This window comes from Nanorana parkeri, unplaced genomic scaffold (genome assembly GCF_000935625.1).
Source record: "Nanorana parkeri isolate BGI_ZX_2015 unplaced genomic scaffold, ASM93562v1 scaffold845, whole genome shotgun sequence".
NCBI lineage: Eukaryota > Metazoa > Chordata > Amphibia > Anura > Dicroglossidae > Nanorana > Nanorana parkeri.
The window spans coordinates 199431-217490 of record NW_017307113.1 but is presented as its reverse complement, the minus strand read 5'-3'; the positions used below and the strand labels follow the sequence as shown (position 1 = coordinate 217490).

Sequence of the window (18060 nt, the reverse complement as noted above, 5' to 3'; positions counted from 1 at the left end):
ACAGCAAGGCAAGCCTCTCCCCTCTCCTATGCTCCCCACTCCTCCCTTTTAATTTCTACCTCCTCCTTCCTCCCTTCTAAATGCTAGTATATGGACAGCTGCTGGAGTCCGCTCTGTCCCTTGTGATCTTTTACTGGACAGAAAGTTTAGGAAAGCTGATCTGAGAGAGTTAGAGGCAGCATTTTTTTTTTTAATCCAAGCTGCCTTAGTACCTAAATTAGACTTGGTATCATCCTCCTGCAGACCCTATACAGCAGAGCTGAAATATGAGAAGAGGAAATCTTACAAGTAGCCAATCAGTTCGTATCACTTCCCCCTCCCTTTTAGATTGTAAGCCCTCAGGGGCAGGGCCTTCCTTCCCATCTTGTCTTGAATTGTATTGTGATTGTAATGTCTTCCTTATATTGTAAAGCGCTGCGCAAACTGTTGGCGCTATATAAATCCTGTATAATAATATTATAATAATAATAATGTGCTGACATTAAAAGGAGAACTATGAGGTGAGTGCTTTTCACTCACCTCATAGTTCTAGCCGACCTGTGACAATGAGACTGTCACAGGTCGGCTCAGTAGATCGGGAGGTGAGCGAACACATACCGGCGTTCGCTCACTTCTCGATCCTGTCACGGCTCTCTGCTGTGACAGGGGAGGGACTGGATTCCCCGCTCCGATCCACCAGCGCTGACTGGTGGAACGGACGGGGGAGGGGGCGGGTACAGCTGGCTTTGCCTCTAGATAGGCAGAGCCAGCTGTCACTCACGCAGCTGGGCTGATCCAGACATAATTGTCGGGATCCGCTTCAGCTGCGGCGTCTCAGTATACCGCAAGCTGTAGCTCGTGGTATACTGCGGCGTCTCAGTATACCGCGAGATGTAGTTCGCGGTATACTGAGCTTAGGGTGATAGGAGGATGCTAGTTTGTGTCCTCCCGTTACCCTAAGGAGAACTATGGGGAAAAGCCCTAACCCCATAGTTCTCCTTTAAGTACGCTGATAGGAGAAGAGAGATGAGTTTATTACTGCCCTGATTCATCTTTCACTGTCCCAATCACAACCTGGGGGCTGGGATTAGAGGAAATTAGTTAATTAGCTATTAGACTGAGGACATCTAGCGGCTTCATAAAAAATACTGCAGTGGAAATCTCTGTAATGAAGATAAATATTTGCAGAGAAGCTGGTTTGTTAGTTTTTGTGTCTGGAGTTCTGCTTTAACTGCTCTGTACTTCAAAAAAAAAAACCCCTAAAAGCTTCCTTGCCTACTGTGCAGATTTTTAATAAAAGAACAGATTGTGTAAAATGGACTTAAACAGGAAGTTGGTTCTTCTCCATGCGGCTTGCTCTAGAAATGTCTATATGCTGGGACACAAAGAGAGTAACAGAAGTGGATTTTCCTGCAGATAAAACTTTGTTCAATTATTTATTGCCAACAAATGTTCCAGTGCTGTTAATAAAACAGCAAAAATAGATCCTCTTCAATGTAAATGTTGTATTAATGTAATAGTGACTGTATAGCAAATGACAGCGCTGCTGGGAATGTCCATATTTCCCATAGCAGAGAGTGTGTTGAAGTAATATGGCGCAGGATAAGTAGCAGTAACCCACAGAAGCCAATCAGATCACAGAGTATTGCAGGCAGATACATATGGATAAGGATACATTCTAATTGGTTTCCCAAGGCTATTGTGTGTTGCAGATTCCTCTTTACTGTAATAACAAAATACAGTATGACCCCGTTCACATCACCCCTGCAGTGCCATTATTTGTTAATTGCACGCCAAAAGCGGCAGGCAAACGCGGGTCAGTTAGAGTTCCCACCTGTCCGGGATTCACCCGGACAGTTCGGGTTTCATGGCAGCTGGGACCTGGACACATGATGTCAGGCAGACAGGGGCAACCAAAATTAAGATAGGGGCTACTGGCCCCCCACTGAAAAAAGTCTTGACTGTGATATTTACATATGAATGGTTGGCACTATTTACATATGAATAAGCCGTGGCTCATTCTCCCCCAGAACATTTGCTAGAGTGTTTGGGTTTCGCTGAAAGAAAAGGTGGCAACCCTAGGGTCAATGCACAGCAAACGTGTGAAGCTTGCTCCTATATCTCCTCCGTGAGCTTCTTTGCTATGCTAGGGCATGTGCTGCTTTGGCCTCAGGCACCATTCTACCCACACCTTACATTGTATATGGGGTAGATTCAGCTGGACTTAAGCTGGCCAAACACACTGGTCTGCCAGCTGAACAAAATAAATCTAAGTTTCTTCCATACACACTAAACAGCATGGATGGCCGAATCTCCCACTGCGGCTATTGTATTCTGACAGCTGGCGCCCGCCATTGCCGCAATACATGAACAGCAACTGCAGCTGGTTGGCAGTCACTGTTTGAATAAAACATTTTGGCCCAACTTCTTGGAGTTGAGTTTTGTTGAGCTGTGAGGGCCACCTGCTGTAAGAATTACCACTCCTGTCAATTCTAACAGTATATGGCCAGCCTTAAGGTCCCCACACACCTTATGATAATCGTACGATAAGCGCGGGAAATCCCGCGATCGTACGATTATCGTAAGGTGTGTGGAAGCCGTGCGACCTCTACTACTGTAAGGTCGCACGACTTTAAACTTACGAACATGTTTCAAAACCCGCCGAGCATCGTACTATGTTCAGCGGGTGTGTAGCATGTTCGTAAGATAAAAGCCGGACGGGCCGGTGTGCGCAAGCGCACACTGCCCGTTTGGCATTGCGCTCATCGGAAGCCCGTGGCTTGCGATCATCACAAGTACGATCTGCCTATGCAAGATAGGCAGATCGTACGTTTTTTTTAAGTACCTTACAACCATCGCAAGACAAAAGTCTTGCGATGGTTGTAAGGTGTGTGCCCAGCCTTAGACTTCTCATAGGGTGCCATGCAACAAGTTATCCCTGATAAAGTTCCTGACTCTGGCCTCTCCCACCATGGCTTTTCCTTATTCTTTGCAGCAGTCTCATTACTCTTGCTGCATTCCCCATGATGTAAACTAAAGCTGGCCATACACCTTACAACCATCGCAAGACTTTTGTCTTGCGATGGTTGTAAGGTGATTTAACAAACGTACAATCTGCCCTTCTTGGACAGACAAATCATACTTGCGATCATCGCAAGCCCGCCCCCCAGATAAATGGGCTTCCGATGACTGCAATGCTGAACGGGCAGTGTGCGCTTGCGCACAATGGCCCGTGTTGCATTTGTCTTACGAGAAGGCCACAAACCCGCCGATAATCGTACGATTCTTGGCGGGTTTTCGAGCCTGCTCGTAAGACAAAAGACGTGCGACCGTACAGTAGAAACGGTTGCACGCCTTCCATACACCTGCCGATTATTGTATGATCGCGGGATTTCTCGCGATTATCATACGATAATCGGCAGGTTATGGGCACCTTAACAAAGAGTGGGACTTTATAATGACTGCAGCAGGTGGTCTGAACCTGGAGACCTCAGCATTGAATCTGCAGTGAGAAACTATGGAGGGTGACACTGCTGACCTCTCCTTCTGAAAATACTATTTCCCTGGCTGCCATGCTCATTCTCTGGCTTCAGTACTTTGTTACTGACCTGGAACAGGTTTGCAGATATGGACTTCTGACTAGCATTTTCCTTTGATTTGTGTACCGAGTCTGTGACTCAGGAAGTATTGAATTCACTGGGTCAGAATAACAGGCAGTCAGGTATCATCAGATGGAGGTCAGCAATGGCAGCCCCTATATTTCATGACAAGTTCACTTTAACTTCACCTTTCCTCAGCAGCCCTGATTTGCCTTTCCTGTAGGTGTCACACACTCCTCCATACCCGGAACTGCTAGAAATATTTGAATTGCTCCTGGGAGCTGAATGGAATGGCAAGGAAACAAAGGAAAGGCGAGACTGTGCTCCTAGACGGCCAGCTTGAAGGTGAACCAATTGCTTTCTCTTAAGGTGCCCATGCACCTTAAGATTATCGTACAACACTTTTCATCCGATGATCGAACCGTCGTACGATTTTCGTACGGCGGCCCCATCCTGCCCCGATTATCGCAAGTTTCAATTAGCCGTAATGAAAGAAAAGCACCTGAACGAATTGCGGCAATCGACCGCACCTATTTTCGTTTACGCATGAGCAGTGTAGATCGTACGATTTTTTACGTACGGAAACGCCACTAACCTTGCGAAAATCGTACAATCGACCAAAGTTTTCAAACCTGCTTGAAAGTCAAAAGTCGTATGATTGTACAGTATTTGCGGTTGTACACTGCCCATCAACCTTACGATTATCGGGCGACAACACAATCGCATACGATTATCGGACGATAATCGTAAGGTGTATGGGCACCTTTATACGGGCAAAGCACACATTGGCTTTACAGGGTATTTCCACTTTTTAGCTGGCTATACACTTTACAACCATCGCACGACTTAAGTCGTGCGATGGTTGTAAACTAATTAAAAGCTTGTACGGTCTGCCCATCATGGAGAGGCAGATCGTACTTGCGATCATCGAAAGCCCGCCCCGCTGAGGGGGCGGGCTCCCAATGACTCCAATGCCGCACGGGCAGTGTGCGTTTGCGCACACCAGCCCATGCGGCATTTGCCTCCCGAGAACGCCACTAACCGAGCCTGCTTAAAGACGTGTGACCGTACAGTAGAAACGGTTGCATGCCTTCCATACACCTGCCGATTATCGTACGATCGCTGGATTTCGTACGATAATCGACAGGTGTATGGGCACCTTTACAGTCACATTTGAGAAAACCCCTCTATGTGGGTTTGTCATGTGTTCCCACTCACACAGCAAATCTAAAAATAATTTTCAGATATATTTTTACCTTGAAGGTATTTCTTTGGTGAAGGCCTTTGTGTAGATTGTAGGTGACTCTGATAATTCTTTGGTGAAGGCCTTTGTGTAGATTGTAGGCGACTCTGATACTTCTTTGGTGAAGGCCTTTGTGTAGATTGTAGGCGACTCTGATACTTCTTTGGTGAAGGCCTTTGTGTAGATTGTAGGCGACTCTGATACTTCTTTGGTGAAGGCCTTTGTGTAGATTGTAGGCGACTCTGATACTTCTTTGGTGAAGGCCTTTGTGTAGATTGTAGGCGACTCTGATACTTCTTTGGTGAAGGCCTTTGTGTAGATTGTAGGCGACTCTGATACTTCTTTGGTGAAGGCCTTTGTGTAGATTGTAGGCGACTCTGATACTTCTTTGGTGAAGGCCTTTGTGTAGATTGTAGGCGACTCTGATACTTCTTTGGTGAAGGCCTTTGTGTAGATTGTAGGCGACTCTGATACTTCTTTGGTGAAGGCCTTTGTGTAGATTGTAGGCGACTCTGATACTTCTTTGGTGAAGGCCTTTGTGTAGATTGTAGGCGACTCTGATACTTCTTTGGTGAAGGCCTTTGTGTAGATTGTAGGCGACTCTGATACTTCTTTGGTGAAGGCCTTTGTGTAGATTGTAGGCGACTCTGATACTTCTTTGGTGAAGGCCTTTGTGTAGATTGTAGGCGACTCTGATACTTCTTTGGTGAAGGCCTTTGTGTAGATTGTAGGCGACTCTGATACTTCTTTGGTGAAGGCCTTTGTGTAGATTGTAGGCGACTCTGATACTTCTTTGGTGAAGGCCTTTGTGTAGATTGTAGGCGACTCTGATACTTCTTTGGTGAAGGCCTTTGTGTAGATTGTAGGCGACTCTGATACTTCTTTGGTGAAGGCCTTTGTGTAGATTGTAGGCGACTCTGATACTTCTTTGGTGAAGGCCTTTGTGTAGATTGTAGGCGACTCTGATACTTCTTTGGTGAAGGCCTTTGTGTAGATTGTAGGCGACTCTGATACTTCTTTGGTGAAGGCCTTTGTGTAGATTGTAGGCGACTCTGATACTTCTTTGGTGAAGGCCTTTGTGTAGATTGTAGGCGACTCTGATACTTCTTTGGTGAAGGCCTTTGTGTAGATTGTAGGCGACTCTGATACTTCTTTGGTGAAGGCCTTTGTGTAGATTGTAGGCGACTCTGATACTTCTTTGGTGAAGGCCTTTGTGTAGATTGTAGGCGACTCTGATACTTCTTTGGTGAAGGCCTTTGTGTAGATTGTAGGCGACTCTGATACTTCTTTGGTGAAGGCCTTTGTGTAGATTGTAGGCGACTCTGATACTTCTTTGGTGAAGGCCTTTGTGTAGATTGTAGGCGACTCTGATAATTCTTTGGTGAAGGCCTTTGTGTAGATTGTAGGTGACTGATATTTCTTTGGTGAAGGCCTTTGTGTAGATTGTAGGTTACTCTGAGCAGTTTGAAAGTGACATTAGACCATCAGACTGAGCTTCCTCTCATTAAAATACAATGCTTCTAAGTCTTTAACCCTTTGTTAGGACAGACAGTGTTCAGATCTAGTTTACAACTGATAATGAAATCTGGCAGTACAGGAAGGGTTAATTAGAGAAAACATAACATCACACAGACCCCTCATTAATATTACCTAGATGGGATGCCAGGGAGCATTTGTACACACGTATAAAGCACTTAAAAATATAAACAGCTATTTTTTATTATTATTATGCAATGTAAATGGGAACACACACTGCCCGGCCAAAAGCAAAAAAACAGCACCTGGATTTCGCTAAGTGAATAGGTAAGAGTCTTCCATTTGATAATTACTGGAATGATTGATACCTGTATGCTATGTTTGATCTGGCAACAAATGAGGTCAGCTGCCTACCTGAATATATTGAATGACCAGGTTTATCCATCAATGGATTTTTTTTTCTTCCCTGGTGGCATGAGCATATTCCGGGATGACAATGCCAGCATTCATCGGGCACCGATCAGGAAAGAGCGGTTCAGGGAGCATTAGACATCATTTTCACGCATGCATTGGCCATCACAGAGTCCAGACCTTAACCCTATTGAGAATCTTTGGGATGTGCTGGAGAAGACTTTACGCAGCGTTCAGGCTTTTTGATCATCACTACAAGATCTTGGTGAAAAATTAAGGTGTCCATACAGTGGTCGAATTTCGGCAGGTTTTTAAGGTACTGGCCAGAACTAGCAGTGTGTGGGGCTGTCAGCTCCATTTCAGCCAGCATTCCTCGATCAGTTGATCGAAGGAGTCGGCTGGAAAATTTTCGAGCCAATGAGCTGCCCACTCTGATCAGATATTCAGACAGGTGTCGGCAACTTGACTGAAAAATATTGATAGGTGTATGGCCAGCCTTAATGCAACTCTGACACTGCATAAGCTTATCAAACCAACGCCATGGCAAATACGTGCTGAAAAATTAACACTAAAGATGGGCCAACTAAATATGAAGAGTGTGTGACGTGTAGCGTAGAACAAATATAACATAGGTGTTACCCCAATCTGGCAAAATTGGAAATACACAAAGTTGTAACATGCCAACTGAAATCAGCTGGGAGGGACCACACTGCCAACCGCATGGGGGAGTCCCTGGTATTGTGGTCTGACTGGTAGCCCAAAAAAGCCGTCATGAGTTGGGGAAGTTGTGCAGACTTTAAAAAGCAGCATCACCCTCCACTGCCATAGAGCATGGGAGCAGAACAAAACAATGATTTTACAAATCTGTCAGGTAAAACAGTTTTTGTATATAGTTCTTCTATATTATTTTTTTTTACCTGGTTGGATGTAGCTTATGCTTTTTGTATAGTAGATACTACTTGTGCTCAGGGGTGTATCTACTGCAAGGCAAACTAGGCATTTGCCTAGGGCGGCACTTTGCATGGGGGCGTCAATAAATAAATACGTTATATTATAAATTACTGCCAGTACTCCTGGACCTGGTGCTTCTGTGACTGGGGGACCAACATGTCCACCTATGCCGGCTGCAGCTCCTTCCTATTCCTGGTCAACATGCTGTGCAATGTGTTGGTGTGTGTGTGACTTTCATCCGGATGCACTGGCAGTTCGTGCACCGGACCTCCCTGGGAAACCAGCACCCAAATCTCTGACTTCAGGCAGCGGAGGAGCTTCCGCAGGACCCCAGGGCTGAGATCCAGATGGTCATAGTGCTCATCGGCACCTCCGTAGTGGTGAGTCCGGGGAAGTGCAGCCTATAAACTCCATTCAGGGTTATGTCTCTAGAGTGGGGCAAGCTACAGAGACCAGCAGCCAAGGCAGAAGATTGGTAATTCAACCTCAAATACTATGTAACTATGTAACTGCAGCATTAGACTGACAGGTTATGCAAAATGTCTTAAACAGGAAGGGGTGGGGCTAATTTAGATTAGGGATGGGGAGGGTGCTCGGATTGTTCACTTCCAGTATGGCACGGAGACAACAAGTGAGTGGAAAGCCCAAAAAAAACAAAAAACCCTGCACGGTTGCCAACCCCTTCCAGCCCCCCCTTTTCCAATACACCAATTTTGACGTAGTTTGTCTCCTATATGAAAGTAGAAGTGACAATTGGTTCTACTTAATTGTTCCAAAAGCAACAACCAAAAAAAAATGCTATTGGTAAATTCAGAAAGATTGACCAATGGAAGTGCCCAGCCTACTATGGAGGAACAGGGAATAGTCAGACCAGGTTTGCACATTAGACATTGCATTTTACAGGGGGAAAAAACTGCAGCTTTGTTAGTGATGTCAGGTTTGGCTGTTTGCCTTGTCCTTACATGCATCCAAGTTCAAGCCTCTGACAAATTACAGCTGAGTTAAACTCAGCCTGGGAAACATGAAGGTTTACGGAGCCAGGAGAGAGAAAAATTAGGCCCCTGACCGCCATCACATGAGTAATAATGCAGGAGGCCACCATGCCAATCTCATCATTATCACAGCATGTAGGCTCTGGTGGCTCAGCAGGCAATGCTGCATTCATTACTAGTGTTAGGCTGCCATCTGGTGGCTACTTTGAAGAATACACCTGATGGACAGCTTTCCAAAAGAAGTCCTCAATCCCACTATACAGTAAAAGGCAAATGGATAAAGCGACACAGACTTTTTGAAAAAAAACAAATGGAGCAGAACATGCAGGCCGATACATTGATGTTCAATGTAAATTATTTTCTCCAGGCCAAACTGATCCGGTTCTTTTTGGATATCAGCTCTATGTACGCTAATTATTGAGGCCTAGATACGCCTCTAACGGAAACAGAAAACAGTTTTAAGATTAAGGCCCGTTCACATTGAGCGGTTCACAAATCGCGCGATTTGCATTTTGCGCGATATTGCGCAAATGCTTGCATTGAGCAAGCTTGAATCGCGGCTAAATCCGCTCCAAAAAGGGTCCTGCTGTAGCGACACACGACCCGCGACAGCAGGACCCTTTGCCCTATTGAGAAGCATTGGAGAGCGATATCGCGCGGTAAATTTCCGCGATATCGCGGGAATTACCGCGCGCTAAATCGCTCAATGTGAATGGGGTCTTATGTGTCTAAAGGATCTCTTTGCACTAATAAAATAAAAAACTTCCAGTATGATCAGCATTGTACATGGAACACCCAAGTGTCACTGTGGTATTGTTTGGTGATCCCCAAGTGTCGCTGTATCATTGTTCTGGGACCCCCACATATCAGCGTGTCATTGTTCCGAGAGTCATTGTTTTGAGACTCCAAGTGTCAAAGTATCCATATTCTGGGACCCCAATTGTCAGCTTGTGCAAGTTTTCCAGTGCAGGCCAAACACACCATACAAAGTCAGCAAATTGCTGCGCCATTAATTTGCAATGATGCCCCAATGAACCAAGTCAACACATATGCATTGCCATGCACCACAACACACTACCATTGGAAAAAAATGGGCGCAGGTCAGTTTTTTGTTTTTTTTTTGTGTTCTGGTCAGAGGCGTCTCTGGCTATGGCAATCACTGAAATTGCGCCCCTTTCTAAAATCTGATACTCCTTTTAGATAATGTTACCATAATATCAACTCAAAAATGCAAGTCAAACTCGCATCATAGTCCCTCTTTACATCAGAGTCCCCCTTATATCTCCCAAGAACTCAGATGTAAGGATGGGGACTCTGAAGTAATGGGGCACTCTGATACAAAGGAGTCCCCATGGTTTTCCCTTATAAGGGGGGATGCTGGGGACTCAGTGCCCAGAGTTCCCCCTTACATTAAACTTCCCAGAGTTCCCCCTTATTTTATAGGCTGGAGTTCCACCTTACTTATAAATGTATTTATTTTTCACCTAGTTGGGCTTGGGGCAGGTAGGCAGCAGCCTCAATTTTCAGGTGAAGGATGGGGACTGGGGAGGCAGCAGGCATTGGACCCCCTGCAATCAATCAACTCCCTGGCTGCAAGTGGCAGGTTGCTAGGACTGCCCGGCAGTCCTAGCAACTAACCGGCAGCTGCAGCGGGTTTAAATAATGGATAGTGGACTGCCACTGTCATTCAACCCTGCCAGAGTGGCAGCGCCGGTTGCTGTTGCCGGTTAGTTCCTAGGACGCCTGTCGGCGGCAGCTGCTGAGCAGTTGAAGACAGTGGACATACGCAGTCATTATTTAATCCCACCACTGCTGCAGTTAGTTGCTATAACCTCTGGCCATCCTAAGAACGGCAGCTGGTGATGCCACGGTCTGCTGTCTCTGTGGGCTCATGACCCATGGAGCTGACCCACGGAGCAGCTCCTCCCCCTTCAAGTGGCACCCAGGGCATGTGCCACGCCCTGGATATGCCACTGCTCAGGTGCTTTGATAGCCCTGACACTATGCACAGTAACGCAAGACATAAAGCACACCAGAGCGTGAAGATGCTCAATGGCAAATCATACCTGGAATCAAAAATATTCCTTAGGGTCTTCCCCATTTTCCTCCAACGTCTTCAATGGAACCATTTCATACAAAATATTACGTTTTTTTAATTAGATTTTTGGTAGTTAAACAATCAGTAAAAATAACATACATAAAACAAACAGATTCAGTTACATACTGGACAAAAAAATCATCTGAAAAGAAACATTAGATTACAAATCATTCGGGTTTAAATGATAAGGTGCAGGAACATTTGTCTCGGTTTCTTTGGACGGGAAAAAATACCAAGTCAAATATGTGACTAATTGTTATGACTGCAGAGGAGCCAACAGCATGTAAATGTATGAAAATATCAGCATATTGAGCCAGGACGTTTTTTCCCCTTTCTGACACAATTATTAAAAAGTCTTTTTATATTGCATTTGTATTACCAGGACAAGAGAAACCAATTTTTAAAACGGAAATTCTCCTTTCTAGCACATGTAATAGTATAAAAACAGAAAAGTGAAGTCCCTGTGAAGGAGTATTTATCAGCCATTTCCAGTTTTTACAAGGAAAACGTTCACATTTTACTTTAACTGCGGAAGCCTGTCCATAGCAACCGATAGTTACGTCCAGTTAGCAATGAAGAGCTCTCACAGACATAGCCTCCTATGTGTCTACAGTTCCCTCATGATGAGCAGACCACAATTATTTCTCATCAAAGGAAGGCTCACTTTGAAGGAATGCAATTTGCAAAAAAAACAACTGTTGCTCCCTTGTAATAATATACATTGTCATTTCCTTCTCATTCAATTTCTATCAGCGTTATTACAGCAGTAGGACTGATCATGTGATTAGAGCAGGCAGTCCCAAACCAATTACTAATAGGTGTAAGAAGTGAAAGGAAAGCATGTGTGAATTTTAACACCGGATCGCACGTGAACCGTGGGCTTTAACAGAGCACATTAATGAGGATTGTGGAGTTGCGTTTTAGACACCCTTCAAACTTATGTGCTGGGGTAATGTGCCATGTATTGCAGAGCCTTTCATTTAAAGGGGCATCACAAGCCATAAGTAGTGGTCCTGCAGCACCTACATTTAAAAAAAAATAAAATGAAGTTCTACAGGTTGTGATTTTTTCCATTTCTGTGCATTGACCGCCAACGCAAAATAATGGGTGTGCCCATTACGCATGTTAGTATATGAACTAGTAACAGAACATACAGCTGTAAAAGGGGGCCCTTAAACCCAACACTCCAGGCAAACCATGGGATGGCTACAAGAAATGGCAAATTGGCCAGAGCTCCTCATTTCATGCACACCAAGCTGCAGTGTACCAGGCCATTTCATTGCCAACAATCTCAATGTTGCCAAAACATCTGTTGCACTGGGAAGTACACTAGGTAAGCCATGTACTGTAAATGATAGGAAAAGAGGAGAGGGAGAGAGGGAGAGAGGGAGAGAGAGAGAGGTTAAAATGGAACAGGACAAGAGCCTGCAGTCCCACTAAAAGCACTGTAAAAAGCCTGCTGAATAAATATAAAACTAGCAGGCTGACTCTGTTGCAGCATTTGTTGGTAGCATTGGCAGGTCACCAACTAGTTTCACTTATTGTCTAGAGCCACTGTCAACAAGTCTCTTGACTCTCCAATTTAAAGTGCTACTTTTATGAAAAAGAATATGAAGATTTCTATAGCTGACCTTCTATGCTAGTTGACTAGTAGTCATTCTGATGTTTCTTAGATAGAAAATGGGACCAAGTATGAAGATAATGAATTCTTAGACAGGTAGTTTTTGCGTCACTCTTGTTCCAAGGCGTTGATTCAGAAATACTGAAGCCAGAGACAGCTAGGAAACTAATATCCGCAGAAGGAGGTCAGTAAAGGAAGCCTCTGTATCTATCACACAACAGGTCTATTTCCAATCTAAATAACAGCAGCCCAAAAGCAGCAAGGCACACCTTCTACAAGAAGAAAAACCCTTTGGGCTTGATCACACCATCTCCATTGAGTTGTACAGAACACAGGCTCAATGCAAGGGCACATAGAGAACAATTGTTTCCCATGTGCCCTGTACACGACACTGCGTTGAGGTGGGTTGCAGTGCACTGCATAAACAAAAAAAATGCAGACATGCTGCATTTTAATGCAGTGCAACTTTGACCACAATGCATGGTTTAAGCAATGAGGATCACCAGCGCTCAAAGGATGAGACAAATCCAAGTGTTCTTTTATTCCAAGAAGCATGTCAGAAGTGTAAAAAAGCCAACATTTCAGAACCACATAGTGTCACTGTTTCCCTGATGAAAGGACCCTGGGTGGTTCCCAAAAAATTGGCTCTTTTACAGTTCTGACACGAGGCTTTGAATAAAAGAAAACTTGGATTTATCTTATCCTTTGAATACAGGTGATCCTCATTGCTTAAACCTTTGATACGCACAGTGGCATCCATGGACATCACTATGAGCACCACTACGATCTTAAAAAACGGTCTCTGTTGCTGTATGGTGTGCGGGGGATATCTGTTTACTTACAGCAATGCATGTCGCTGCACTGAAAAATGTCGCAATGTGCTGCAGTGCATAGACTTTAATGAAGTGCCCTTTTGAAGTGCGGGCTGGTGTGAACGAACCCCTTGGCTCCCTAGAATCCACCAGCCCCAGCATCTTTAGTGGTGATGCATGCTGGGATATAGCCCTAGAGCAGCTTCAAACATACCAGTTGCCTAATTAGGTCTGACCAAGCACAACCCCTGAAGAGTAGCTAAGGGTTATGGTGGGTTTAGTATACAGCAAAAAAAAAAAAAAAAAAAAAAAGGGAGTTTTGTAACAAGTCCCACCCACAGATAAGATCGTCATCTTGGGAACCATTTCAGTTACTGTAAATCAACATTCACACTAAACATTCCGTTTTAAAACTTGAAATTAAAACAAAACAAAAACTAAAAACAAAATCATCACACAGTAGTTACTTGCAATCCGGCACTTGTAAATACTTATAGATTCATATATATATATATATTTTAAAAATGTTCCTTTTTCATAAGGCATCACAGATTGTAACGTCCAGCGTCAGCACAGTTTATCCTTGGAGATATTTCAATAAAACTAAGATTGCACGATGAGGCATTGTCCCCGGAATAAAAACCAGTGTCAGGAAGTGTCCGCTGAATCATCCTCTGAGTGGAGCTGGAGTGTATTTTATCTGGAGCTAAAAAAAGTGTGCTTTTCAGTTCTCGTTACTGACTCCGGCCTCGCTGCAGCTCTGTTCATAGGATGGCGGAGCATCTGTAGAAATACAGGAGGAAATAAGTGCCTTGATTAACAACACTAAAATCTAATCTTACAATCTATACATCCACTTACAAGTCATTAATAGAGGGAAACCAATGGTGTACGTGTACACACACACACACACACACACACACACAGTCTGATTTGCTCCAAGAAAATATTTCAATAAATTTTGCCTAAATGTACAAACAGGACTGAAATATGTTGTGTTCTTTTTTTAAAGATATTTTTCAAGTTGACCTCCCCCTCTCTCAAAAAAACAAAAAATATCACAGTTCCAAAAGTTTTAAAGCATATTGTAAAAAAGTGTATTTGATTGATTTTGATCCTTTAAAGCTGTGGTGCCCAATCTGTGGCCCAATAGCTACATGCGGCCCTTTGGTGCTAGCTGTGCAGATCTTTGCAGACCTCAGTAATGGGACTGGAAGCATTGACTTGTAAAGGGGCTGTAATGACAGTGATCTCTAGCAGTCTCATATAACATGTCACCAGTCACGGACTGTCTCATGCAGCATGTCTCCAGTCTCCAACTATATCTGTAGCAGCTCTGCAGTCCCTGACCATCTCCTCTAGTGAGCCTGCAGTCTATCACAGTCTTCTGCATCATTACATATACTGAATAATATGCAGCCCATTGGTGCTTTCAGAGGCCACAATTCAGGCCCACTGATTTAAAGTGTATTGAAATCCCAAGCTGTTTTCCAAGTTAGGATTTTGGCTGGAGCGTAAAAGGGTTAGAGCCTCTATCTAGACATCTATTGCTGCCAGGGTTCTGGTGGCCCATTGTCACTTTGGAAATGAAGGGAAATATCCTCACCACGTCACAGGCAACAAAAGGACTTCTAACTGTACCTTACTATGGCTTCAACATTTCAAATTGCAATAGCCAATAGCAGGCTGGCTATTGCACCCGCCCACTGCTTGCTGTGCCCTCCTCCCAACGTGCAGAGCTAGGGAATCCAACCAACTAATCGATAATTAGAATAGTTGTTGACTTTTCTCAGTTAGTTGCAGACCTATACCTTATAAAAATATATTTTTTTTAAAAGGATCCTTTGAGCCTTTGATATACTTTAATATATTGAGCTTCTGGTTTTTTTTACATTCTTTAATGTAATGCTTCATTGAGCTTAGCTTTGCAGCAACAAGTAGAAGTCAATACTTCCATCATATACATTACTCCAAATTTCATAATTACTAGCAGTTAAAAGAGCACTTACCATAAGGATAACCCCATGTGCTGTACTCAGGGGGTAGGATAAGTGTGCTGGCTGTCGGCACTGGAACAACTGCTCCCTCAGCATAATAAGGGACTGTGGACCCCGTGGATAAGCAGAGAGTCGGGTGCGAGGGTGAGCCCAGATTTTCCATCTGTTGGTTTGGAAAGTTCAGCTCGGGTGCATAGCTGAATGGGGTATTTGCTTGCTGCTGGGAGTGGCACTTGGTGGGGATAGACACATTGTCCATTGGCTGGGTGCTGCCACACTGGTCATCATCAGCAGGGGGCGCTGAGGGGACGACAGGAGCTTGCACCTGTGATATAGAATGTCTCAGTCCTAAGCGGGCTTGACTGACTGGTATATTTCCGATGTAGATAGGCAATGTTACCGACACTTCTGGACTTTTTACGGTCACCTGTGGAGAAAAGCAGAAAAATAAAATGTAATCCTGGTTCATATCATATCCAGAAAAAGCTGGTTAGGTAAATTACGCTACAATTAACAAATTAGCTATAAAGGCAGGTCCCTTGAGTGTAATACCCATCTGCAGCCTTGGCACAGTTCCCAGCTGCTCCCAGGAAGAGACTCAGAGGTCAACCGGAGTTCCAATGGTTACTGCTTTGTCAAATGCCTGACCCTGCACATACTGCACACTCAGGGGCTGGGAAAACTGCATGGAAGGTCATTCACAGTGCAACAACCTTTGAAGAATTTAGTCTCACTTGTTTTTAGCACCAAAAAGAAGAAAAAAAACAGGACCAGTCTTCCAGAGTGGACAAAGAACTTACCACTGCATGGCACAGGGTATATCTAAGAAAATAAAAGCCCTCAATTTGCCTTAAAAACTAATTATATGGAAATTCATCTCAGTTCCACTTTGAGGATACCCTTATTAGAATTATGCATGCCTTTCCTTTTACTATTACTATTACTTTTTTCTCATGCACAAAGTTTAACCCATATGCAGAAGTCACTGCCAGGGCAACCTGCCACTTCTAGCCAAGTACTAAAGGGAGGCCACTTAATGACTGGTTATCATCGCCATGGCGGCACCAAGCCTCCGATCCTTGGAGCCAGAAAAGTTACCAATGCACTAAATACAGGGACTGATTTTTAAATGGAATATGGGGCGGTCCCTTAGTGTAGTGTGCTTTAAATCCATCTTTAATAAATGGCAACTATAAGACGCTTTAAGGGTAATGTCCCTTTAAGAAAACCCCTGCCAGGAAGCCAATATTGAACGGCACAAAGGCTGCTCTGTTTTCAGGTGAACACAAGTGCCTTCCCATTCTGTGTCTAGTACATCTTGTTCTGCCGATCTCTGCGGAGGAAGGACAACGTCAATAAACTCGATAACTCATTACATTCCAGCCAGATCATTTGACTTTGGTCAGAATGTCCGTATAACTGGGTTCTGCTTGTTCATCCACAAGTTCTGTTTAATGCCATTTGTGAAGACACGCCACAGACCCTGATGACTAAGGAACCATCTTCATTTTGTGGCAATCAGCTTTATTTAAAGGGGGCGAGTTCAGCAGATGTTGGTCATAAATAGCAATGCTCTTTAAATTGTTAAGTCAAATCAGATTTATCTTACCATTTTGAAAGTATAAAAACCAGCCTAACAGGTTTAGGTTAATGCATCAGCTTGCAAACAAATAAATACAATTGTGCAAGGAGTGGCCCAGCTGGGCATATTCACCTTAAAAGCACCGGTCACAAATGGCTATATGTAGTATCTGAATATTCAGTCTTAAATTATAACCAAGCAGGATTAAGTCTGAAAAACTATACTTGCCTCATTATTTAGCTTTACTTTCTTTGAATCAGACTCCTCAGGCTCAGAGTTGAGCTCAAAAGGTCAACTTCCTGACTTTACACATTCTCCCAGCTTCTTAGTGTGCATACAAGTATCAAATAATAGAGCATCTAGTTATAGTAGACCTAGCATTAGCATTTTCAGGGTAGAAGCATGCAGGTTGATCAATTAGTACATTTAACATTTAAAGTAATTATTACTTCTCACAGACATCATGGTTCTCCCCTATCAAAGCCTTCCTCAGCTTTATTAACAGAAGGACGGCATCATCATTTTTTTAGGCATCATCCAGACACAGTATCTACTTTGTGGATGAAGATTCTTGCTCAGAGATAACAGTTGTGTAAATTCTGTGACCTCTGTGACTTGCGCTAAAGCTCAGTGATCATTGGAGAAGAGAGGGATAAGGAAATGCTTTTTCCTGCCTGCAGCAGACTAATTAAAACATCTCAGTCTGGGCCAAGTCAGCTGACTGGTATTAAAGGGCTGCTTTTTAATGATAAAATGTAGAACCAACCATTCGTATAATGTGACTTATCAGATATTTATTTATGCAGACATTTAAAAAAGTTAATGTAAGGTGCACTTTAAGTAAACTACTAAAACGTGATTCAGCTGTACTGTTGCAAATCTGTCTCATCTTAACTGAACAAAGCTGATTGGTTACTATGGGTAACTGCTCCAGATTTTGCTTGCTTTAGTTCTGATAGATTCCCCTCACTGTATCCTTACAATGGCTTTGTGGCCCCATAGCAAAAGGCTGTGCCTTACCTGGAGGTAGTAGTCCATCTGGATGAGGCTGCATCCCTGTAGGATGGACTGCGGCAGAGCCGGAACCAAGATCTGCTCGTCCCATACTGCGTGTTTCCAAGCCTTCACTGGAGCCCCTTCAACCTCTGCAATTGTCCGCAGGTCATAAACGCAGCGCTTTGATCTGTAGGCAACTTTCTGAGTTCAATAAGAAAAAAAAAAAAGACTTTGTAAGAAACAAAACTGAAATACCTCCAGTTATCCAATCTTCACATTATGCATCTCCAATATTGAAAATCT

The 18060-nt window shown here is 43.8% G+C and overlaps 2 protein-coding genes across 3 annotated transcripts in view; both read right to left on the bottom strand.

Moving 5' to 3' along the window:
* Positions 1–4830: 4830 nt before the first annotated feature.
* On the bottom strand, positions 4831–10752 carry LOC108794382 (repetitive proline-rich cell wall protein 2-like). Its single transcript, XM_018565410.1, has 2 exons — positions 10718–10752; positions 4831–6253 (listed from the first exon to the last, which is right to left on the bottom strand). Exons 1-2 carry the CDS (start codon positions 10750–10752, stop codon positions 4831–4833), a joined length of 1458 nt encoding a protein of 485 aa, XP_018420912.1.
* A 2952-nt stretch (positions 10753–13704) lies between these two features.
* Positions 13705–18060, bottom strand: part of ARRDC1 (arrestin domain containing 1) — a 42127-nt gene continuing 37771 nt past the window's right edge. For both annotated transcript variants that reach the window (XM_018565411.1, XM_018565412.1), the window contains exons 6-8: positions 17782–17958; positions 15192–15606; positions 13705–13965 (exon numbers count right to left, since the gene is read on the bottom strand). In XM_018565411.1, the coding sequence (XP_018420913.1) occupies positions 13907–13965; positions 15192–15606; positions 17782–17958 (651 nt within the window). In that variant the 3' untranslated portion in view covers positions 13705–13906. The remainder of the gene's footprint in view (positions 13966–15191; positions 15607–17781; positions 17959–18060) is intronic.

What these genes read in the sequence shown, in the direction of transcription:
- LOC108794382 (XM_018565410.1), bottom strand. Translation starts at nt 10,752, where the DNA reads ATGGGGAAGACCCTAAGGAATATTTTTGATTCCAG. An exon ending in AGGAATATTTTTGATTCCAG is followed by an intron (nt 6,254 to 10,717) that starts GTATGATTTGCC and finishes ATCTACACAAAG; the next exon opens with GCCTTCACCAAAGAAATATC.